Source organism: Procambarus clarkii, chromosome 92 (genome assembly GCF_040958095.1).
Source record: "Procambarus clarkii isolate CNS0578487 chromosome 92, FALCON_Pclarkii_2.0, whole genome shotgun sequence".
NCBI classification, from domain to species: domain Eukaryota; kingdom Metazoa; phylum Arthropoda; class Malacostraca; order Decapoda; family Cambaridae; genus Procambarus; species Procambarus clarkii.
Window position 1 is genome coordinate 13,735,319 of NC_091241.1, and position 27,166 is coordinate 13,762,484.

Consider the following 27,166-nt stretch of genomic DNA (forward strand, 5'->3'; position numbering starts at 1 on the left):
CCATCTGAAATCTTATTCAGGCTAAACCAAATTCTTGGTGTAAGTTTATGTGACCTTTGTCACCCTGTTACAAGTCCCGAGGAAATCCTCCATGATGCAATATTTCGCAAATGAGAAGATTATAGACGTTAGATTAAGTATAACATCCTGCTTGTGGTTGATTCTGAATCCACTAGGGGGCGGGGCTAGTGACGCAGCGTGTACGCCCACACACTTACGCACTCTCCTCCCACACCTGCACGCTCACCCCCACAGAGGCTTGCACACCTTCACAGGGCGCGCGTACCCCCAACAGATGTAAAAAAAAAAACTACAGAAACACGCAACTGCACAGCCCATCAGCCCGTCCTCAGACAAAATCCATTACCATGAGGATTTGGTAACTTCAACTTCAAACCACTTGGATAGTTATCTATATATTTGTGATGGTCTGAATGCATATTAAGGCAATAATAGTCTACATGTAAACTGACAAGTGAAAATTTGTCGTAAACAGATTATTCACAAATTATATGCTTATTGTATTATAAAGCATTGGTTTAAAATATAAAAAAAAGTATGCTGAAAACGTTTTTTTTTAAGAATTCGGTTTCCTGTAAACGGAATTCTCGGTACATTGAAATAGTTTTAGAATTGCGTATTTCACATTGTCGTAAATAATACACCATATTAACATAACCAAACGTAATAAAACCTAACCTGACCAAACCTTAACCCTAGAGTAACCTTAACCTAACCATGGATAGAGAGTAGATAATAGCACTAATTATATAGCATTCCCAAGCCATTCCCTTAAGCGGATCTCTTCCCTGAAGACAGATTGCACAGCTATAAGCCACGTGCGGGTGTGGAGTAGTTTCACAGCTGTTAACCCCCGCAGGTGTGCGCAGCTCCATACCTGTCCTAATCCAGACAGCAGTTTACCGTATACCAAATTTCTCTTACTAGCTGGAAACCTCAAATCGGTATACCTCTCTTATTTTATGTATTAATCCATCCGCAAAACGCAGAAAGGTGCTGGTGATTGTTGACTGCCTTAGGACATGAAAGGTGCTCAATATTACATATTTATTTATTACATATACCAGTCTGGTCGTGTGTCCAGGCATGTAGGAGTACCAGGGGAATAACATTGCAGGTGAAGTTCCAAAATATGCAGCTAAGATGAGGAATGTAGTGCTGCGTGCCACAGAGTCTTATTAAATAATTAACAGGTTAATAAAATAATTAAGAGATAGAACACTGCAGAACATATACACACGATAGTGAAACATCAAGATGTGCGGTACGGTACAATAATTCCACCATGGTACCATGGCGGCATGGTACAATAATTCCACCATGGTACCATGGCGGCATGGTACAATAATTTAATTATGACGCTAAAATATTACTTTAACTTTAACTTACAGAAACTTTACACACCAATGTTAAATATCATTGTGCACGTAATTATTTGTAATATTCAAAATGCATCAAATATTGCTATAAACAGCCTTGATGTATTTTCTCTGAGAATGAATAATATTTGGTGAAAATATTACAACAAATACAGCTGTGGGGCCGCTAAATTATTAACCAATAAGCAAGTATACAATATTTTAATTCTGAACGAAGTAAAGAATTAAAAATATACCTTCAGTATATATATATATACACACTGAAAAGTAGAATACACACACATTGTCTTCTAGTGTATTGTCTCACTCAACGAGGGTAGATATTATGGCTCCTCTCCGTAGCCTCGCCTAAAGCGTAAAAAATCTTGGCCATACTCATGAATTCTACCTGAGCCGATGCTCATCAGTTCCTAAAAGCGTCAGTATTATAGTTACCCCTTAGCTCAACACTAAGGTAAATCCTCATTGTATAGCCACTGACAAGTGAGGTATACCTGTGTATACCTGTGTATACCTGTGTATACCTTAAACACAGATTGATAACGTATGTGTCGCCACTTGAAGTCATCCACTGTTATGACAACACAAGCCTCGTATAGAGACGTGTTATACTAGAGAGCCCGAGGCGCCTCGCCTCTATATTAATATTACATTTATTATTGACAATACATCGCCACACAACGCTGTCGTGTAAACTGATGTTTATGGATATAATGCAGACAAAGAAGTATTGAGGGGTGTCGAACCCCGGCTGGTCCATAGTCAAGAAGGTGGGAAGACGACTTCCACTCACTAAACTATTCAGCAAATCTTTGTTTCGATTTGTTGTCTGTCTTGGTCAAATATCAAGAATTTATCAATGTGCATCATGTATAATGCAAATCTTTTTGTAAAACAAAACTGTAAACCGCAGATGCTATAATTCTATCTCCTGTACAGGATATAAATCGGGATCATTGTTACACCCCCTTCCCCCTCCCCTTTTTAGTGTCCATTGTACCTCACAAGACACCCTCCTCCCCCCCCCCCACACACCTGAAAAAAGTATATCTAGAAAACGGCAGAACGGTGCAAGACACCAAAGAAATAGAAGTCACAGTAGGTCCATTGTGAGCGGTGTCTATCTAAATTCAACCCTTCTTCCCCATGTCCCCACGGAGCCTATTTTGTAAAGGTTGTATAATTCATTCAACATCATTCAGGTAATCATTCATTTGCTTGAATGATGTTGGCCGGCAACCTATTCCGGCCGTCTGCCACCCGGTTGTCAAGCCCCCCATATCCTCTCTTGACTGTGAACGTCTCCAATTGACAGCCATTGTCACAGGTTTTGACCTGGTCTGAGAGAGTTTCAAGACCGTGCTCACGTATGGCAGGTTGAGACTCCTAAACCTCTGGAAGACCTTCTCTCTCTCCCCCCCCCCCCCCTCGCTCTCCGCCTCTCCTGAGAATGTTGGCTCATAACCTCTCCTTGTAGGGAAGGTCCGGTACATCGGGAATCTGGTCTGGTCATTCTACACTGGAGTTTCACGAGTGCCTCCATGTCCACCATGTAATAATGTGGGTAAAATTGGCCGCCGTGGGGGCTTTACCTGGGTCAAATATAATTAGAAGAATTTGTTTATGCATTTATTGCTGACTTTACCATTATAAAAGTCAATCAGGTTGTTAGATTTTGTTACGAGCACTACTACACTGCTGTGTTGGCTAATCGTGTTTGCCAAGTCATTTTCCGCAACTTGATTTGACCAAATTTGCATAATCTATCTGGTAATGGTGTCACTGTCATTTCCCAAGTTTACGATTTTGCACTTATCAACGTTGAACGACATCTTTCAATTGTCTGCTCAGTTCTGCAATTTCTATACTTCTACCTTGCGTGTTTAGGCAAGTGTATACATTAAGCATGGACCACGTGTTCTCCCATATAACAGGGCTTGATGGAAAAAAAAATCAGTTCTGCAAGGCGATGAGGTGTTTCAGGATTTCCGCCCGAGCTCTCGTTAGAGTCTAATATTTGGCCGAGATTCGTGTCATCCGCAAACTTAATTATATTACTGTTCACCACAGCATATGGTCGCCGATATATTTATATTATGAACAACAAAGGCCCCAAAACAGAGCCCTCGGGGCACACCACCCGTGACATTTCTTCACTCCGACATCATCCCTGTTGAGGCTAACTCCCTGCATCCTATCCCTCAGCCACAACTCTGATCTTATTGAGAACATTTCCCCCAATGCCACGGGTCTCAACCTTCCTGATTAGCCTTTAGTGGGGTACAGTGTCGCTAAACATCTTGCCAAAGATCGAGAGGTTTCCAAAGATTTCCAGCCAGTTTTGGATGCTGGAAACTTCACAACCTAAGATTATTTTGACTATAGACAACCTCGTGGCACTTCGAGAGCTCACAAACTTTCATAAAGGCAAACTAGGCCGCCATGAAGCAGGAAAGATGAACAGGTTTCGTAAAGTGGACATGGAAATGCTTGATAAATACTTGCCAAGGTCACTGGTTGTGTTGCAATAAATATCAGACAATAATCAAGGAATCTGATATTCGTCGCGGTAGCTACTGGTTTAGCTAATCGGATTTCTGCTCCGAATGTGCAAATTGCTTTAAACTGATAAAAGATGTTTCAACACAGTTGACTTTTGACATTTCTGACAGCGAGATATAGATTTCTTTTATAATTACTCTCGGTATCGCACTTAAAAGGTCGTTGAAAGGAAAAAAAAATTCTCCAGTAATTCGTTTCCAAATTCGAAATTATCAACGAGGTAGCTCGATACGGCATTTAATAAGAGTGTAACTTATGCCAAGAGCTGCATGGCTGTGGTATTTATACTCATGATGCTTAACTGTGTGTGTGTGTGTGTGTGTGTGTGTGTGTGTGTGTGTGTGTGTGTGTGTGTGTGTGTGTGTGTGTGTGTGTGTGTGTGTGTGTGTGTGTGTGTGTGTGTGTGTGTGTCTGTCTGTCTTTGTCTATTTGTCACTAACATGACCCCTCCCTCCCTTCCTTCCCTCACCCAAACTATCTCTATCCCCTCATCTAGCAACCAAGCACATACACACACAGACCCCTCGGTCAGCAACTATACACAGCCCGGTGTTGTAATTCCCAAAGCGTGGCCTCACAGCCCGGTATATAATATGGAGGCAGGCGGCCCCCAACATTAATATTCATGTATACTGCAGCCCCTCACACACACACGCACACACACACACACACACACACACACACACACACACACACACACACACACACACACACACACACACACACACACACACACACACACACACACACACACACACACACACACACACACACACACACACACACACACACACACACACACACACACACACACACACACACACACACACACACACACACACACACACACACACACACACACACACACACACACACACACACACACACACACACACACACACACACACACACACACACACACACACACACACACACACACACACACACACACACACACACACACACCCCCCCCCCCCCCTCGGTGTATCAACCACTTAAAACACCCGAACGGAAGGTTGTTTACACATCGAATTTGCTAAATATAAACTATTGTAATATATTGCATTAAACAATAACTGTTACTATATATACATCTGACATGAGTCAGGTATATGAAAGGTGAAGCTGTCTAGCACGTCTGACATTAGTCAGGTATCTGGATTTTATTTGAAGTGAGTTGTGGAAGTTCTTTTACTTCCTAATCCCGGCCTGGGAACCAGGCTTGATTTGTAATAACTTGGTTCAATAGGCTGTTGCTTAGAGGGGTCCCGCAGGCCCACATATCCACTCCGGCCCGGTTGGTCCGGCACTCCTTGCTAGAGCTTGACTAATTTTTCTTGAAGTCCACTTTTGTTCCGGCAACATTTCCTATGTTTGTTGGAAAAATATTTAATGGGCTTGGGGCTCTGATCTTTATACAGTGTTCCCTGTTCCTCCAGTATGCTGTTATTTTACTGTATAAATTTAAGACTTGGCCTTCCAAGTATCTCCATTGTGTATATTATATGATACTTCTTTCGTCACCTTTCCAGAGAGCACATTTCGGAAACTTTGAGACGGTCACCCAATAGTTTGGGTGATTTATCGTGTCTATGCGTGTCGTATATGTTCTCTGTATCTCCTCTATTTCAGCAATCTCTCCCGCTCTGAAAGGGGAAGTGAGTACTGAGCAGTACCAGTGATTTGAATACCACTCAGTGGACCACTGTACACTGAGTGGTATTTGACTTATTTATCAAATCAAATACACTGATTTGAGCACCTCTCATTGCGGGACATCACCAGTGATTTGAATAGTATGAGCATGGATTTGAGGGTTCTTATAATCCATCCTATCATTTTCCTGGCTGATGTTATATTTACTTGATTATGTTCACTAAACGTCATTTAGTGAACATAACCAAGTAAATATAGTGAACAAAACGGCCTGAAGATCGTTTTTCTTCTATGAGTAGGCTTTACATGTGTCATGTACCCTGTTTCATGCTGATGTGTGTGTGTCATTTGCATAGGATGACACGCAACTGTAAATTCTAAATTTTGTTTACATTCGATATGAGCAGCAGCAGTGGTGCAAGGAATGTGCCCCCCCTCCCCCGAGGTACAGAGCTTTTCACTGCGCTTGGACATGATTTTGTTTGACTCGTATGTTGGATAGAATCGCCTGGTCAAGGATAATGGGCTTAGGATTTATTATTCCGACAAGTATTATTTCGAATGTTTATTTCTTGGTACTAATTTTCCATCGATTTTTAAAGTTGTTTAATTCGATTTTTTTTTTTTTTTTTTTACCAGTAACAACGTTCATTCTCCTGATTGGCAAAGTATCGTAAGTTGCATCTTCACCGTATGAGATCTATACTCCATGCTGGGGAGGGGGCAGGTCAGCGGTGTATATGTATATATAATATATATATATATATATATATATATATATATATATATATATATATATATATATATATATATATATATATATATATATATATATATTAAAAAAGAGTGGGTGACGGGCAACTTCCCTGCGGCACTCCATTTTTCATTTCAATTTCGTCATCCAAGTAGCTGCCAATATTGACCTTACCTGTTCTACTGTCTCTGAAGCCGCCCAGTATTGCAGTGAATCTCTGTGGAATCCCTAGTTCAAATGTCCTGTAATTTAGATCAGTGTTTGACGACTGGTATGTGAGGTGAAGCTGTTCCTGCAGGTCACCGCCCGGACACACGTACGAAGGCTAGAAGGCAACATGCAAAATCTCCATTCGTGACAAGGAAATACAATGTCGAGTAAAGTTTGTCGTGACGAGAGTCCTTGTGTCCACCTCGTGAACAGAGTGAGCCCCTTCTGTCCCTCTCTGTCACCAATTACCTGGGGACAATGGACGTGCGTGTCGTTCGCCATGGGTGGGGGGCAGGGGGGGGGGATTTAGAAACAGGATGGATGGGGGGGGGGTAGGCCAGTGGGTGGAGGGGGCAAAGGAGAGGGAAGAGGGGAGGGGGGTGAAGGAAGTGGAAGGAGAGAGGGGAGAATGAAAGAGGTGCAGCAGAGGGGTGGTGGTGGAAGAAGAGGGTGGCTTAGAAGCCCAGTGCCTTGCGTGATGAGGAAATTGAAGGTATCCGGGCGTCAAGGTGCTTGACAGCCTTACATATATATTTATGATTGTATTAATTATTACCAGTCCGGGGACCTGCGTCGGGGTGTGGGGGAGAGGGTGAGTCAGGTCTCGTTGCCCTCCTGAAGTTATGGTGATCAATGATCAGTTCATGGAAGGCCCTCCGGCTAACCAGCCAGCCAGTCAGACATCCAGCCAACCAGTCAGCCAGCCAGCAAGTCAGTCAGTCAGTCAGTCAGTCAGTCAGTCAGTCAGTCAGTCAGTCAGTCAGTCAGACATCCAGCCAGCCAGCCAGCCAGCCAGCCAGCCAACCAGTCAGACATCCAGCCAAAACAGCCAGCCGACCAATCAATTAGGTAACCAACCATCCAGCTAGGTTAGCAGCAGACAGCCAAACGACCAGATAATCAACCAGTCGAAGAGTCTGCCTGCCAGCCAGCCAATCAACCAGTCAGCCATCCAGCTATCCATTCCGCCAGACAGCTGGTTAACCGTCCAAACTAACCAGCCAACCAATCAGCCAACAGCCATCCACCTGCCTACTTCGCTCCTCTGGGAAAAGCAGCCTCTGTGACACCAAAATTGTCTTCATAATTGAAGGACCAATTAGACGAAGGATGACCTTACGCCCCAAGACTGCGCAGGTATGCAATGAGAAGGTCAAGTAAAGAACTGACTGATATTTGTGTATTTGTCACTAGACGGAGCGTCGGAAAGGGCCTGGGTTGACCCACAAAAGGTTGCGCCATGTTGGTGACAGGAGCCTGCAAACCTGCCCGAAGAACGCGCACTTTGCATATCAGTATCTGTAATATTTGGAATAGTTGAAAAAACAATAATATATGGAGTCTGAGGCAATCCTTTCATCTCCAATGACTTTACAGTGAAGTAGGGGGACGGAGGGGTTGTTGCCATAGGGGTCAACCCACCTTAAGTGGGAGCAATGTGGCCGACCTAGACCCGTGTAAGATAGTCCCTCACACAAGAGTCAAACCTCTCACATAACTTATCGAGGCCGGTACGAAGTAAACGTTAATTTTACGGTGCTTTGATTTATTCAGCTACGTCGCTTATTTAACGGTTTGTTCGACTTTGTTCCAAATGCGACGCATTAGGTGAGGCAGACTGAGGTAAGGCGGGCTGAGGTGAGGCGGGCTGAGGTGAGGCAGGCTGAGGTGAGGCGGGCTGAGGTGAGGCAGGCTGAGGTGAGGCGGGCTGAGGTGAGGCGGGCTGAGGTGAGGCGGGCTGAGGTGAGGCAGGCTGAGGTGAGGCGGGCTGAGGTGAGGCGGGCTGAGGTGAGGCGGGCTGAGGTGAGGCAGGCTCAGGTGAGGCAGGCTCAGGTGAAGTGAGCTGAGGTGTGAGGATCGATGTGAGTGGTTGAGAAGCCTAAGTATAAGAGGAAGCAGAACGCACTGCATCTTCCCAGACGGTCACTTCCTGCTGTGTCAGCCACTAGCTGCTCCTGCTGCGACAATCTCTAAGACTCAACAATCAACAACGATATTGTAAACAATACAAAATAAGAACATGTTGGTGAGGATACTTTCAGTTTCATATACATTATACCCCGACTACCCAGTGGGACCAAATATCCAAGATCAACGTGGATTCAGCGCTGAGCCAACGACACCCACCTGAGATCACTGTACCCAGCTCAAGAGCACTGTACTCACCTCATGTGTACCCGTATTGCCTAAGAAGTTTCCAGATATATATATATATATAGATATATATAGATATATATAGATATATATATATATATATATATATATATATATATATATATATATATATATATATATATATATATATATATATATATATATATATATATATATATATATATATATATATATATATATATAACGTTACATATCCGTTGTACACAACATGTATTCCTCGCTACAATATATTTGTTTTCTCTCTTTGCAGGTTCTCTCTGCTGCGTGTGCTCTATTGCTACTCTTTATTCTCACCCGTCCTGCATGCGCCCTCTATGCTCGCCCTGCGCTCCTCGCCGCACCCAATACACCCGTTCCTGCGGCCCGCCCGTCAACCCTTCCCTCGACAATCCCTTCCTCTCTCTCCTCGTTCCAAGCCGAGGAACGATTAACAGTTTCACTACGAACGTTGTTCCACGCTACGAACGCTGACTCCGAACGCTGGTCTGTGCTACGAACACCACTCCACGCTACGAATGTTGCTCCAAAGGATACAGTTGCCACCAAGGTACACAGTGACAATGAACTACCCACCAATAGCCTCCACGACGAAGAACAACCCACCAAGGGCCTCCACGACGAAGAACAACCCACCAAGGGCCTCCACGACGAAGAACAACGCACCAAGGGCCTCCACGACGAAGAACAACCCACCAAAGACCTCCACGACGAAGAACAACCCACCAAAGACCTCCACGACGAAGAACAACCCACCGAAGACCTCCACGACGAAGAACAACCCACCAAGGCCTTCCCACAAAAAGCTGCAGACGACAGGTTCTGGGGGAGGGCGCTGGAGGTGGCGTCGCTGCTGACGGCGGTGAAAGGGCAGCAGCTGGGGCGCTGCGCCTTGGCCATCACCACCGACCTCCTGCACCTGCCGGCCGTGCAACTCTTCCTCCAGCACAATGAGGTGAGCCTCTTGGGTTTTGGTGTGTCCGTGAAGCGTGGAACGGTTGACGCGTCCACCGATATCTGACTTGTGTTGACGTTCGTGAGAGGTGGTGACGTACGTGAAAGATGTCGTACGTGAGAGGTGTTGTTGACGTACATTAGAGGTGTCCTCGTACGTAAGACGTGTTATTGACGTACATGAGAGGTGCATGTTGATGACGTACGTATCAAATGCGTCTTAAGGATGACGTTGAATCTTTTAACAGGCAGCCAACAGGTAGGATGTCTTGGTAATGTCTCACAGCGAATGGATGTTTGTGGATAAGGATTCCCCCCCCCCCCTTGTAAGTTAGTGTGAAGCCGCTCTTTCCTATTTTAATGTGTATCCAGATGACACATGAACTAATTTTTGATACACAAATCGGGGGAGTTGCTAACTTTACACGGCCGTGACATCATGTAATTTAATATGTTGCAAAAATAACACATAATATTGTTATACAGTGTTAAATGTATCTTGCAAGCAATATAAAATAACCTACCTTAAGCCTAATACAAAAAATAACATGCTTTAAGCCTAATAAAAAAAACTACCTTAGGCCTAATTACGTGCAAAACGTATCCATCGACACCAAATAGCCTTAGTTTATTACGTATTATTATGTAGGCATGACAAGTACCTAACTTAACCTACCTTAACTTAGCGTACCCTAACTTAACCTAATCCTAACATAACGTAACCTACCTTAACCAGACCCGAAACAGCCTACGATTCCTGACTCGCAAACCTCCAACTTTGCAGCTGGCACCGTCCCCCAATACAAACCAGGTGTGAGCATTAATTGAACCTTGCGTAAGGTGTGTGTGTGTGTATATATATATATATATATATATATATATATATATATATATATATATATATATATATATATATATATATATATATATATATATATATATATATATATATATATATATATATGACAAGACGCGTCTGGTGTAGAGAGAGACAGGTGTATTAGAGACGGCGTGTGCTGAAGACATAATACAAGGGGTGTCGACCACAGCATAAACACGTATGTATGTATGCTGCCTTGCAACTTAGAATTAATACGTGTAAGTTTTATTCACACATCCACATATTTATATGCTCTGGCTTCACCTGCATCGATGCTTACAAATACGCACGTACACACTTGTAAGCACACACACACACGTGTGTGTGTGTGTCAGGGCAGGGCACTGGTGGCTGAGTGGACAACACGCTGGATACGTAGTCCTGTGGACCGGGGTTCGGTTCCTGGCGCCGGCGGAAACAGATGGGCAGAGTTCCTTTCACCCTGATTCTCCTATTACCTAGCAGTTAATAGGTACCTGGGAGTTAACCAGCTGTTACGGGCTACTTCCTAGTTGTGTGTGTGTGTGTGTGGAAAAAATAATTAGTAGTTAGTAACAGTTGATTGACAGTTAAGAGGCGGGTCGGGCCGAAAGAGCAGAGCTCAACCCCCGCAAGCACAACTAGGTGAATGCCACCTGCACACGTACAGGTTTCAGGAACACCATTAGAGTGCCACTTGAGAGGCGGGACCAAAGAGCCGAAGCTCTACCCCTCGCCAGCACAACTAGGTGAGTACATACATATCCACAACAGCTGATCTAGAGCCATATATGGAGAAGAACACAATAAGAGACCGCGCAATCAGGTAGAAGAGAAGAGAGGAAATTGCCATGGAAAACGATAACAAGTTATGTGAGAAGAGCTCAAGAATAGGTTTCAAGAGTTGTTTACAAAGAACCAACGTAGAAACCCCATTATAGAAGACGTAAAAAATAAAAAATAAAAACTGGAGGAATTACAGCGGATACAAAAATTCATTTGGACCAGACTTAACCTTCAGTACCACTGCCTCCGAAATATACATTTACAAAAGTATACATATAAGATTTTGTTGCAGGTATAGTATATATAGAGATATAGAATATGTATAGTTGCAGCAATACCGTGGATAGTTAAAATTCAATAATTATATATTATATATATATTATATATATATATATATATATATATATATATATATATATATATATATATATATATATATATATATATATTATTAAATATGACCGAAAAAGTAAGATTAATAATTCTAACACGAATTTTCTCAATCTTTCGTACATTACGCTTCACTGTTGGAGGTAAATCAAAAATCACTTCTCCAAAATTCATTTTTATTTCTAGTCTGACGCGACACGGGCGCGTTTCGTAAAACTTATTACATTTTCAAAGACTTCACAAATACACAACTGATTAGAACTTGCGTTTCCCTGATTTTATATCTACATTTGAGTGAGGTGGGAAGGGTGATGTGGCATTACATTTGAGTGAGGTGGGAAGGGTGATGTGGCATTAACACAAGACAGAACACTAGGGGATATTAATAGGGTATTAAAAGTATCAACACAAGACAGAACAGAAACAATGGGTATTGAATAGAAGTGTTTGTAGAAAGCCTATTGGTCCATATTTCTTGATGCTTCTATATTGGAGCGGAGTCTTAAGGTGGGTAGAATATAGTTGTGCAATAATTGGCTGTTGATTGCTGGTGTTGACTTCTTGATGTGTAGTGCCTCGCAAACGTCAAGCCGCCTGCTATCGCTGTATCTATCGATGATTTCTGTGTTGTTTACTAGGATTTCTCTGGCGATGGTTTGGTTATGGGAAGAGATTATATGTTCCTTAATGGAGCCCTGTTGTTTATGCATCGTTAAACGCCTAGAAAGAGATGTTGTTGTCTTGCCTATATACTGGGTTTTTTGGAGCTTACAGTCCCCAAGTGGGCATTTGAAGGCATAGACGACGTTTGTCTCTTTTAAAGCGTTCTGTTTTGTGTCTGGAGAGTTTCTCATGAGTAGGCTGGCCGTTTTTCTGGTTTTATAGTAAATCGTCAGTTGTATCCTCTGATTTTTGTCTGTAGGGATGACGTTTCTATTAACAATATCTTTCAGGACCCTTTCCTCTGTTTTATGAGCTGTGGAAAAGAAGTTCCTGTAAAATAGTCTAATAGGGGGTATAGGTGTTGTGTTAGTTGTCTATATATATATATATATATATATATATATATATATATATATATATATATATATATATATATATATATATATAGGGGGGTACCACCACTGGTGTAATTATAGGGACCCACAGCCTCAGAGAAGGGAACACAGAGCACTCAGGGAAAAACTTGACATTTAACTCTGAATACGAAAGAGTGTTCACTTCTCCTACCACCCCCTTTTTTTTTTTATTATGATGTACACTTTATTATGCAAGGTTATACAGTTACATATCTGATTTTATACAAAAAATGAACATTAAGAGGACACAAGAAAAAGTTCGCTTCCTAGAGGCTGTAGATTTCCTCGAACTCCTCCGACGCCGGGCAGGAACCGAGGATGCAGCGGGCATTTCCCCTCTGGATCGCGACACTGAGGCGCTGAAAGAGAAAACTTGCTGCTCTAGGGTCTCTTGTGGTGTCAATGAGCTTGGAACCAAGATCCTTAAGAAACCTTCTTGCACTCTCACCCCATGGGCCTAGGGTCTCAGACCCTATTGGAACGAAATTGTACCTTTGATCTAATTGCCTGTACTTGACTGACTTTTGTTTTTCTCTGTGTGTCGCTGCGGCTCCTGCCGTGCCGGCAGAGAGGGTGATGTATGTCGTTGCCAGGGTGGATACGCAAGTATAGTCCCATGCTAACTGCCTGCCACCCTTCCACGGACGCAGTGTGATTCCGTCTGGTCGGCCGGCAAAGCTAACAGAGTCACGGTTCAGTAGGTTGCGGGGCTCTCTCTCCGCTGGACACTGAGCAGAGGCAAGGCTTCTTTTAATGATGTCGTTGACTTCGTCGTGACTTCGTCGTGACTTCGTGACTTCTTCGTTATATATATATATATATATATATATATATATATATATATATATATATATATATATATATATATATATATATATATATATATATATATATATGTCGTACCTAGTAGCCAGAACGCAGTTCTCAGCCTACTATGCAAGGCCCGATTTGCCTAATAAGCCAAGTTTTCATGAATTAATTGTTTTTGGACTACCTAACCTAACCTAACCTAACTTTTTCGGCTACCCAACCTAACCTAACCCATAAAGATAGGTTAGGTTAGGTTAGGTAGGGTTGGTTAGGTTCGGTCATATATCTACGTTAATTTTAACTCCAATAAAAAAAAATTGACCTCATACATAAAGAAATGGGAAGGTTTTTCATTTCATAAGAAAAAAATTAGAGAAAATATATTAATTCAGGAAAACTTGGCTTATTAGGCAAATCGGGCCTTGCATAGTAGGCCGAGAAGTGCATTCTGGCTACTAGGTACGACATATATATATATATATATATATATATATATATATATATATATATATATATATATATATATATATATATATATATATATATATTATATAATAAATATATATATATATATTATATAATATATATATATATATATATATATATATATATATATATATATATATATATATATATATATATATATATATATGTCGTACCTAGTAGCCAGAACTCACTTCTCAGCCTACTATTCAAGGCCCGATTTGCCTAATAAGCCAAGTTTTCCTGAATTAATATATTTACTATAATTTTTTTCTTATGAAATGATAAAGCAACCCTTTTCTCTATGTATGAGGTCAATTTTTTTTTATTGGAGCTAAAAGTAACGTAGATATATGACCGAACCTAACCAACCCTACCTAACCTAACCTAACCTATATTTATAGGTAAGGTTAGGTTAGGTAGCCAAAAAAAGCTAGGTTAGGTTAGGTTAGGTAGGTTAGGTAGACGAAAAAACATTAATTCATGAAAACTTGGCTTATTAGGCAAATCGGGCCTTGAATAGTAGGCTGAGAAGTGCGTTCTGGCTATTAGGTACGACATATATATATATATATATATATATATATACCCAATGTTTAGTACATTTTCTTCCATATATTGTTAATATACCTCAGAAGAACATGTTCCAGACGCCTTTACCTTAATTAATCCTTCATTCCCTCCCTTAACCTTACTCCCTCCACAGTCACCGTCTTAGCCCCTTTGTCATCATTCTCCATATTAAGGCCCACCCTTGTTTCACACCCCATCAGTGCTACTTATTCATAATTTCGATGAGTCAGTCCTTATCCATGACTAGCTGGCTTCAAAACTTTTTTATACCTGACTTCCTTGCTTCAAAACTTGTTTATACCTTACTTCCTTGCCTCAAAACTTGTTTATACCTGACTTCCTTGCTTCAAAACTTGTTTATACCTTACTTCCTTGCTTCAAAACTTGTTTATACCTTACTTTCTTGCTTCAAAACTTGTTTATACCTTACTTCCTTGCTTCAAACCTTGTTTATACCTTACTTCCTTGCCTCAAAACTTGTTTATACTTGACTTCCTTGCTTCAAAACTTGTTTATACCTTACTTCCTTGTCTCAAAACTTGTTTATACTTGACTTCCTTGCTTCAAAACGTTTGACTAAGACTCCCTTAACTCAAATGCTCATGGCCCCGACCTTCTTGCTTCTGATAACCGAAGAGGAACACTTTAATGTTTCAGGTGGGAAGCGGAGGGTCGGAAGAGGAACAGGTGTGCCCAGTGACAGTCTTTACTCTGCCACCTCCCTCCCAGGTACGTGCCTTATGCTCTCTCTCTTGTTTATATATAATTCAATTATATGTATATATATAAATAATTTTTAAACATAACCAGACGACAACCTCAGACCTGTACAGAGAATGAGAACTTCCTTAAATCTCTTCGACTCAATTGTGTTTACACCGACTTCTCCTGCCTCTTTTTTAATTCAAATAAACTTCTTTTTATTCACTTTGCCTATTTCACTTCAAAATTTTATCCACTTTACCTATTTCACTTCAAAATTGTGTAGGTAGTTTTCATATACCCGCTGTTTCTTCTCTTCTCTAAGGTTATGAAGCTGAGTTCTATCATCATAACTGAGGTCTCTGAATTTGGGGACTAATCTAGTTGCAAACCTCCACAAGGTGATTAGGGGGTTACATAAGATATGAGGCTTACCTTGAGGCTAGGGTCTTTGGAGTCTAGTAGGCTTCTGGAGTAGACGGGAGAGCCCCCGAGCTCAGAGTCCTTGGATGCAGAACGAAGGTGCAGTGTGGAAGTCAGTTGTGGTCCCCAGGAGGTGAGGTTGTTTACTGACGGCGGCGCGGCCAGTAGCCGGGTATTACCTGGAGGAGGGAAATGTTCCCGCCGGCGCGCAATTTTAATAGGGCTCCCGCCGGCGCGCAATTTTAATATGGCTCCCGCCGGCGCACAATTTGAATATGGCTCCCGCCGGCGCGCAATTTGAATATGGCTCCCGCCGGCGCGCAATTTAAATATGGCTCCCGCCGGCGCGCAATTTGAATATGGCTCCCGCCGGCGCACAATTTGAATATGGCTCCCGCCGGCGCGCAATTTGAATATGGCTCCCGCCACAGTAGCCTACGATATCACTGCGGATGTTGACATTTTTTAAATCTTTTTGAATTTGCAGTTTTGATGGCTGTTCTGATATGAAAGGAGTATCATCAACAATACTGGAACCGTCGATATTTCCAATCACTTGGAGCAAAGGCAAACGATGCTTGATCGTTTCTTAGATATGTTTACATAAAACAGGCGTTCACGTGACATCATTGCTTTGAGGGGGTCTATAAAAGCTTTATATTAACATATTTATTTTTAAAAAGCTAAGAAATGTTGCTTTTGGCGGTGTATGAGTTCTTGGAGCTGCTTGTACAGACCACTCAGAATCTTAGACTGTATGACTTAAACTGTATCGACTTTTGAGGTTCCGTGAGGATTCCTGTGTCCCGCGTTAGAATTTCCCAAGTCTGGCCACTGCAAATTCTTGTGTCTTCTACGGACCTTGTAGGCGGGTTTTCGTGAAATCTTGTTTTTGCTTGTTTTAGGCTGGATACTTCTGCAAATTTCTTTGCTCGTTTGTAGATACTAGTATACTAGTTTTATTAAATTGATATTGAATAGCCTGTTTTCATAGTAGAGTTACTCTAACTCTGATACTAATCTTAAAAAAAAAACAATGCTTCGATTTTTCTGCTTCAAGTTCAAATTCAAGTATGTTTATTGAGACAAGAAAAAATACATCTCAAAGGGATAGAGAAGCTTAGGCTATTTCTACCCTCCTTTTTCTGCTTCTAAAGAAATGGTGAAATCCGTACCCAGTGCTCTCCTTTTGCTCGTACCCAGTGCTCTCCTTTTGCTCGTACCCAGTGCTCTCCTTTTGCTCGTACCCAGTGCTCTCCTTTTGATATATATATATATATATATATATATATATATATATATATATATATATATATATATATATATATATATATATATTCCTCTAGGGTAGCCTCTGCCGCTTGCATTAAGACCTGCAATAGATGGTAGAGTAAGGAAGCTACTTCTACGCCCCACATTTTCAATACTTGGAATTAGCTGAGGTTGACCTATTGATGGTATAATAATATATATATATATATATATATATATATATATATATATATATATATATATATATATATATATATGTGTGTGTGTGTGTGTGTGTGTGTGTGTGTGTGTGTGTGTGTGTGTGTGTGTGTGTGTGTGTGTGTGTGTATTATAATTGGCGGTAATGATAAAGCCTAGCCTGGCGTGACACTGGAGAGTGAGCCCCTTGCTGATTACACTCCAGCATGTTGTGTATCGTACAACATGTGTCTCTTGATGTACTCATGACCTTGGGGCTAATTTCCTCCTCCTGGCTCCCCGCCAGCTGCTGGGCTCCTTGTGTCTCCTCTCGCTCCCTAGGGTTCACTTCAAGATGCTACAAGCTTTATCATGCCCTAGCCAGGGTTCACCCAGCATTGAAATTGAAATAAGTTTATTGAGGTAAAATACACACAAAGGGACGAGGTAGCTCAAGCTATCCTCACCCCGTTCAGTACATCGTGTTAATATATACATAGAAACACATCACAAATAATAAACATATTACCGAACATTCTGAGAGATAAACATACAGATTTCCCCTTTACACAAGTAGTATGATTTGATGCAACCGTTTTTTGAAACCCGTCCGTCTGTGCTATAATCATGGCATTGTTTGCATTAACTAAACACCTTGTGAGCATTTAAAGTTTCACAACCTAAGATTACTGTTGTTATAAATAGCCTCGTAATGCTTCAGGGTTCATAAAGTGTTCAATAAATGTAAACAAAAGTCCCCACAATTTACGAAAGATGTATAGGTTTCGTAAGTAGTTGCGTATGTGTTTGGTATATAATAGTCGTCCTCTCCAGAAAATCATCAGTGACTGAATCCTTTGATATTCGTCAACTTGTGTCTTCTCCTGTATTGGCAGTCTGTAACATCTAGAAACTCTAGAATGTTCTATGACACACGTATTGTTGTATCGCCATGCGTTCTCTCTCTCTAGAATGTTCCATGATACGTTATTTGCCATGTATTCACTCTAGAATGTTCCATGATACGTTATTTGCCATGTATTCACTCTCTAGAATGTTCCATGCCACACAGTGTTATAATGCCATGCATTCTTTCTGCGGACAATTGTTCACATAGTGCCTTAAGTTGGTTTAAGTAATAATGCAATCTTTAACGTATCAACAAAACATATTTTCGAGTCATTGCAGGTAATCAATCTCAGACTGTGTAATCTTTCCGTGTAAAGGATATCAACCCGTGTAGGTGAAAGATTCCGACTAAAGGCACCAAGTAATCAATCTCATACTTATATTACTTATCACATAAGTAATCACAATCCCATACCGCACTGTCTTAACCAGCTCTGGGACCTGACCTCGGCCGGAGAGCTTCCACTCCCTGTCATTCCTCCCTTCCTCTGAACACTGGTAATGTTTATACCAGCGAGTTACCGAACCACACTGAAGTTAACTGGTGGTGTATGGTATTGGCAGTATTATCCCGCGTCCTGCGGTAGTGTACATAGCCTCGTCTTGTATGCGGAGAACACCATCTCGAAGCTATTATGAATATTGTGCAACAAAGAACAACAGCGTCCTGCACGAGTACTTTTAACCTTTAAACTGCGCAGCTATTTTAAAATCAGTACATCAAGGTGCGCATGGCTAAAAATAGTTAACAAATCAAATGGGAAAATCTAATTTGGCGATTCGAGCAGAGCAATCCGTTCTCGACTCATGTTCATTACATCCAGCGGTGGACCCCACAGACGCATTCATAAATTGTAACATGCTGTTCATTCGAAACAGGAATTTTCTCAAATATAAATTAATATTATATATTAGCATATTGTGCATATGTAGGCATAGATTAGGATAGGTTACGTGTTTAGGTTCTGTTGGCCATTATTTGTATTTGTAGTACGTAGGTGAAGCATTTACAGCATTGTGGTTCGAACATAATTTGTCAGTGAAGCACATGTCCTGGAAGTGTTCGAACGAAATCAGTTGTGAGTCGTGTGTAAACTGTTTTTCATTCACAAACAGGGGGTTTGGTGGGTGGATGGAATCACTTTTGGGTTTTTGTTTGGAGGACGGGCTGAGCAGTGAAAGGGGTTAATTCGTGAGCATCTAAGTAGTAAGTCTCCAGCTCTTGGGATTGTTGTTTGAGGCTCTTAAAGCCCAAGTGAATGAAATGTTATTACCCACATTTATTGTGACTATGATCCCTCAGAGGATCATCATTGTTATATAAACACACACACACACACACACACACACACACACACACACACACACACACACACATATATATGTGCGTGAGAAAGCTGCATGAACGCGCAAGCCATAGATCACTAAGAACTCTTTGACCCGGCCAGGATTCGAACCCATGCCGTCCAGGATCACCCCTAAACGTACACAGTACCGTGACCACCGTACCAATGATCGATCTATATAATATATATATATATATATATATAAATATATATATATATATATATATATATATATATATATATATATATATATATATATATATATATATATATATATACATATGTATATTAAAACATACTAAAATTAAAACCTAAAATAAACTATATACACAATAAAGGACAAAGATATATGCACAAGAAAGAAATATATTTAAAACTCAACAACGTGCTTAAAATTAGACGACAATTATTGCGTAAACAATCGAGTTGAGGATTCCGAGTCCTTACGCTCTGAGGACGGGTTGCAGATTCAGCCCGTCCTCATGAACACAAGTCCAAGCTCGTTAATCCACCAGCCCGTCCTCGCATACAAAGATCCAAGCTCGTTAATCCAACCGCCAAACCCCCCTGTTTATGAATGAAAAGCGGTTTACACAGGACACACAACTGATGACGTTCGAACACTTCGGGAACAAGTGCTTCACTGATGAATTTTGTTCGAACCACAACGCTATAAATCCTTCACCCACGTACTACAAATAATCACCAACAGAACCTAAACACCTAATCTATGCCTATATATGCACTATATGCTATTATAATATTAATTTATATTCGAGAAAATTCGCGTTTTGTATGAACAACATGTAAAAATTGATGAATGCGTCTGTGGGGGTCGACCGCTGGATGTAATGGACTTGAGTCGAGGACGGATTGCTATAAATGCTTCACCTTAGTACTTCAAATATTCCAACAGAAGTTAAACACCTACTTCTCATTTAAATCAATTAAAATACATATACATGTATTGTTGCAATGTGCATCCTCGCCTCGTTTTCGCACGAGGCTAGCGGTAGGGGGTGGAGAAGGTGCGCGCGCGTGTGTGTGTGTACAGGGCCCAGGAAGACGCTAATGTCTGGCCCATCCTCCCGCCAGACTAAATGGTCGTCCTCACCATGGTGTTGATGACGAAGTGCCTCCCCCACAGAGCCACTCGCGCACCCCCGCCGCCTCCTGACGAGAGTGATGGCTTGGAACACTCGTCCGGATTAGGTTTGTTGTTGTTGGCGATTGAAGGCCGTTGATTGGCTGCTGTAGCCTACTAGATCGGCGCATTTGTTGTTGTTAGTGTGAAGGTCAGTGGTTGGCTCCTATGCTACTGGATCGGGGGGTAGCATAGTTTTAATAGCGGGATGGACGTTGATTCGTTGCTATGTCGCTTGATTGGAAGAGCATTGGTTTAACTGGTGATAGGCTGTTGTTTTAAAACTGGTGATGCTTTTAACTGGTGATGGGCTGTTGTTTTAAAACTGGTGATGTTTTTAACTGGGCGTTGATAGGCTGCTTGGGCGGAATAACATTGTTTTCGTTGATTTGCTAGTATTCAAGTGGAAATAACAGCTGTGTCTAGTTTATTTAATAATTAAAATGCAGAGAAACACCATCCAGTTTATTTAATACAAAATACAAATTAAAACAATTAGGAGTCGGTCGACCGAGCGGACAGCACGCTGGACTTGTGATCCTGTGGTCCCGGGTTCGATCCCGGGCGCCGGCGAGAAACAATGGGCAAAGTTTCTTTCACGATTGATTATACAGTACACGTAAGAGGGAAAGTTTTCGTAAGAGTACCAACTTTCAAGTTCAAGTATGTTTATTGAGACTAAGAAAGGAAAGAAATACATCTCAAAGGGATAGAGTAGCTTAGGCTATTTCTACCCCCCTAATACCAACTTTAGGTTGATTCTAGTTAAGAGCATCGTAAATTAGGCATAATCAGTTAATTAATAAACTGCGTATACAATAAGGTCAGTGAAATTAAACAATGAGGTTACTTCGTTGTTGAAGAAGATTTCGTAACTTTTAATGTTTCTTGAATGACATGAAATTTGGGACACCGAGAGACAAGAAAACCTTTTTAAAATATTGATGAGACTGAAGCAGTTGTGATACTTGCTTTATGAATTAGGCGATCCCCGCGATGCAACAACACACATTCAACTGGATAATGTATATAGAGAATATTGCGGGCGGTTCAACTGGAGAATGTTGCGGGTACATGTTCCAGGTACGATGAACTCCATTAGGCTGTGGTCTCCGTGATGCAACAGTACCCATTCAAGAGGAGAATGTTGCTTATATGGAGGAGCCATATGAAGCTGCGTGTTGCATATAATCATAAAAGCTACTTATTATTGCACCTGCGCGCTGTATTTTCTTGGGTTAATATGCAAACATGGGCGCAATGCAAATTCACTTTACATAGAGCCTTGACATCGGTCTCGAAGATTGAACCCTGCAGACTTATACGACATTGGATCTGAACCCGTGGCACACCTTGCTGAATTTATAAGCCATGTTTTGAATTGATTAACATACGTAATTTGTATAATTTGTTAATTTCTTTAACCGTGAAGATGACTCGGTTGGTTGTTTAATGAATGAGTTTGGAAAATTTGTTTACTGAGAATTATAGAAACTATATACAATTTATATTCCCTTATAAATTGATGAATATATGATATTTATATTGTATATTATTTAGTAAAGAGAACAAAATAGTTGCTTTTCGCTGCAAGTCTTAAAAGCAGGTGTTCGGGGTTCCAACATCAGCAACAATGTGTCATTTTGCTCAATATTCAAGAGTTTATCCTAAAGGAACATTAAAACCCGAGGTCAACTGCGTCGTTCGTATACCTTGGCCGCCTGCTTCACCCTCCTGCAACTTGATAAAGCCGTGTTCGCAAGCATGTTTTTAAAGTCTGCTGCTTGTTGTTTCAATCCTTTATCTTAAAAGTCTGCGCTTGTTATAATTTTGAGCTTTTAAATATTTATATACAAAATTAAGCACATTGAAATAAACAGATTTTGTGTCTGTTGAGCGTTATATCCTATTAAACGTATTTTATTTATTTATTTTGCTGTTTCAGACATTTGCAGTTGGTGTATACACACACACTCCTTAACCCTGTAATGTGCGCAGCGGCACTATTATAAAGTAATCAACGCCGTTAGCATTGCTCCACACGGGAGACATCTCTCTTCACGCAGGGTGCAGTCGCACCCCCACAGATCTCCAGTATCATCTATTGATACTGGTAATGGCTCAAAAGGGCCACCACTTACGGGCTATTCATGCCCGTGCTACCTTTTGGGTGGCTTAATCTTCATCAATCAATCAATAGCATTGCTCGTTACCTCTCCAGCAGCCTAGTGTCTCCAACAGCTTACGTCTTCCTCTCCTTCGTTGGTTTATTTGAGCTTAATAATTCAAAATTTGTTCTTAACATATTCGCCGTAGACTCGTGTGAGGTGTATCAAGAGGTTATATATTTTTAAAAGACTGGACGAAATTCTGGTTAAGTTTAATTTAATTTGTATTTATTGAAGATTGGTGTTATTATTGTATTACCAACGCTGACCTTTGAAAATAATTGTTTATTATTTGATGCATGTTTATCTCTATACACTTGCTGTTTGGTTGATATAACTCAAAGGGTCATTCAGTCGGCTGTTATTTTTTATCTTTATTAAATAATATACAGTATAATTTATATATATAAATTTTTAGCTCCATTTATATATATTTTATATAATTCTCAGTAAACCAATTTTCCATATCATCATAAAGCTTGAGCCGTCAACCCCAAATGTTATACGTGATCCTGTCTCGCAAGAACTTCAATATTTTGTCTACTGAGTAACCCTCTTGCCTGCCTATATACACACAAAAAATGTATTCAGAAAGTAGCATAATTATTGCATTTTTAATTTTCTTACATTTTATATCAACATGAAACATTACAAACCTCATTAAATCCACTAATGCTTGGCTTTAAGGGTGTATGTAATCCAGTCGGCTGTTTGAATAAAATGTCACCATATAAACAGCGTCCCGGGATGGCACTGGGTCAAGGCCAGCAAGTCCGTAGTCATTTCCCTGGTTGTAGGTCACTTGTCTGTTCGGCTGGAACTCTATCAACGCTTTGAGACTCGTTTAGGGCTCAACCTCCCACTATTACACGCGCCTTCATCACCAGCCTATCATCCTCACCTAAATATACCTCTCCTTCCATTTGTTTATATCTTTTTAAATGTGTTATTTGCTATTTTGATGGCCTCTTGATTTTTTTTAAGATGGGTGGCATTGTTAATCACCGCAACTTGGATTATATGGTAAAAGTGCAGTTTATATTTATTCAAACTTAAGATTGGTATTAAATTAAGCGCTGCGATGAGCCTAATGACGCCTGTATTTACCATACCATCAAATATTTCCCTAACCAAAAAGTTGAAATACACCCTAGTGTATTGTTAATCACAAAGGGTGTTTAATGCTTTCATAATCTCAAGCCTTAGTTAAATCACACATATTACATAGCCGATGCCTTACACAGTCAATATTGGGTATAAAAGTCCAGTATATCATCAAGTGTTCCAGTACTCAGATAGTATTTACAGAGTGATCACTGTGTGTCTCACAGGAAGACGGTGGGCCGCTCCTGGCTAGCCAGTACCTGAGGGTGGGGCAAGAAACCTGCACCCACTACCTGTTCCTGGTCACCGACCCGCACAGACTACTCCAGCTGCTTGACGCCCTCCACCAGGACAGCCTCGATCTTCACGCCAAGTTTGTTTTAGTTACACACCTTCGCCCCGACGGTGTCCTCGCCTTCCTGCAGGTGAGCTTACAGGAAGTTGTGACGATGGAAGGAATAGTGGGACTATAGGCGCTAGGATACGAGGATGGATGAGACTACAGTAGATACGAGGATGAAAAGGATAGTTAGAATAGGAGCTAGGTTTCTAGGATGTCGTGAAGGAACTATAGGCTCGCTGTACCAACCAGTCCAAGGGATAGACCCGGAAGGGGGAGGGGATTACCTGTATAATTTCTAAACACCCTGCACTTGCATACGTATATCAATATTTCTCAACTGATAAATGGTTCTATACTGACTATTTCGTCTTGGGTTCTAAGCGGTCTCTTTGATCAGACACAATTTACATTAAAGTTCTTAATATATCGTATTGGTTTATTGAATTATTGTAATTTCCTTAAAAAGGAAGAGGAACCAAGTTAGTTATCAGAGCTTAGAGCTAGCCCTTAGAATGCGCAATTATCTTGGCTGTGGATCACTACTATGCGCAATTTTTATAAGAATCGATTTGCTTGTATAAACCTGTTTGCATATTATAAGTTAAAAAATTTTTTAAATATTAAAAACTTTCTTAAACTGTACTTCCTTGGATATACATAATATATAATGAATTAAATTCTGATAGTGATGTTTTCTTAATTTGGATAGTCACATCTTAATTTACGTGTTCCGTACAAGGAATGATGACCCAGAGAACAAAGTACATTTGTGTAAATTAAACAACATGAAAATACAGACAAAAAAATTATCTCTGACTTAATATTTTGTAGAACAACATTTTGTGAGCTCACTGCTTGCCACAGCTCCCAAGTACTTCTAAATAATTATCTTTTATGGACAATAACATTGTTTACTCGTTGTATTAGATAATAATAGCCAAAGAGATGTCAAATCCTGATGACTATTGAGATTTATAGAAAAAACATCTAATGTCATTACATTTCTATAGGGAAGTGAGCCGATGTATAAGAGTTAAAAGTGAAAATAGACTCAACATAATACCTTGAGGATACCTTGAGGTGCTTCCGGGGCTTAGCGTCCCCGCGGCCCGGTCGTCGACCAGGCCTCCTGGTTGCTGGACTGATCAACCAGGCTGTGGAACAATAAACAATATCTATCCACCCCGCACACAATAAATGTGGTGACAAGAACAAACGAAACATGCAAAATAGATACTAGGAATACACGCAGAAATCACAATAGCGTGATATATCAAATGAACAAATCCACAAGGGCCGTGATGAGGGTTCGAACCGACGCAAGGGATGTTCCCAGCTGCGCCTTAGTCAACTGTGAAGGCGCCGCTAGGAACATCCCATGCGTAGGTTCGAATCCTCATTACGACCCTTGTGGATTTGTTCAGATACTAGGAATGTTGTAATATCCAATGTAAACAACATGACTGATGCACGTAGCAAGAGTTTCAAAAAATCTCCTTTGTATGGATACTGTTTCACGTAGGTCTTGTCCAGCATGATGATATGTTCATTAAAAAGAGTTCATTAAACGCAGCCATATCAAGAGATCAATACTACCTTACAGGCGTCTCCGATCAACAAGATCCCGAACGTGCTGTTAGTTACATCCTCTGCCGCTGGCGGCCAAGTGGCGCTGACGCTGTATACCCACCTCTTCTTCCTGGCCCAACAGCGTATTTCCTTAACGAACTTGGGCACGTGGCCACGTGGGTGGAACTTGGGCACGTGGCCACATGGGAGGAACTTTGGCGGCGTCCAGTGGTTTCCCAGGAAGCTCGCTCACTTCCACGGGTTCACGGTAAAGTTTGGAGAGAATTCAAGTTTTTTCCTTTATTTTTTCCGAATTTGTTATTTTTGCATTCTGATTTATATATTCAATAATGTACTTAGTTGTGGTTTTGGGCCACAGTAAAGTAATTTACTGAAGGAAAATAATTGATTGTTGCTGTGAGTGATGGCTACTTTATTGCTCATTTCATTCTCATTCTGTGAGTGGTAGTTTATTGTGCACCCCATACTCATTTTGTGAGTGATAGTTTATTGTGCACCCCATACTCATTCTGTGAGTGATAGTTTATTGTGCACCCCATACTCATTCTGTGAGTGGTAGTTTATTGTGCACCCCATTCTCATTCTGTGAGCGGTAGTTTATTGTGCACCCCATACTCATTCTGTGAGTGGTAGTTTATTGTGCACCCCATACTCATTCTGTGAGTGGTAGTTTATTGTGCACCCCATACTCATTCTGTGAGCGGTAGTTTATTGTGCACCCCATACTCATCCTGTGAGTGGTAGTTTATTGTGCACCCCATACTCATCCTGTGAGCGGTAGTTTATTGTGCACCGCATACTCATCCTGTGAGCGGTAGTTTATTGTGCACCCCATACTCATTCTGTGAGTGGTAGTTTATTGTGCACCCCATACTCATTCTGTGAGTGGTAGTTTATTGTGCACCCCATACTCATCCTGTGAGTGGTAGTTTATTGTGCACCCCATACTCATTCTGTGAGTGGTAGTTTATTGTGCACCCCATACTCATTCTGTGAGTGGTAGTTTATTGTGCACCCCATACTCATTCTGTGAGTGGTAGTTTATTGTGCACCCCATACTCATTCTGTGAGTGGTAGTTTATTGTGCACCCCATACTCATCCTGTGAGTGGTAGTTTATTGTGCACCCCATACTCATCCTGTGAGCGGTAGTTTATTGTGCACCCCATACTCATCCTGTGAGCGATAGTTTATTGTGCACCCCATACTCATCCTGTGAGCGATAGTTTATTGTGCACCCCATACTCATCCTGTGAGTGGTAGTTTATTGTGCACCCCATACTCATCCTGTGAGTGGTAGT

At 41.0% G+C, this 27,166-nt stretch overlaps 1 protein-coding gene across 1 annotated transcript in view; it reads left to right on the forward strand.

Moving 5' to 3' along the window:
• The first annotated feature begins 7,692 nt into the window (after positions 1-7,692).
• LOC123774943 (ionotropic receptor 21a) overlaps positions 7,693-27,166 on the forward strand; it is a 37,238-nt gene continuing 17,764 nt past the window's right edge. Inside the window, exons 1-5 of the mRNA XM_069319079.1 lie at positions 7,693-7,719; positions 9,008-9,709; positions 15,346-15,417; positions 24,161-24,358; positions 25,880-26,113. Coding sequence (XP_069175180.1) covers positions 7,693-7,719; positions 9,008-9,709; positions 15,346-15,417; positions 24,161-24,358; positions 25,880-26,113 — 1,233 coding nt within the window. The remainder of the gene's footprint in view (positions 7,720-9,007; positions 9,710-15,345; positions 15,418-24,160; positions 24,359-25,879; positions 26,114-27,166) is intronic.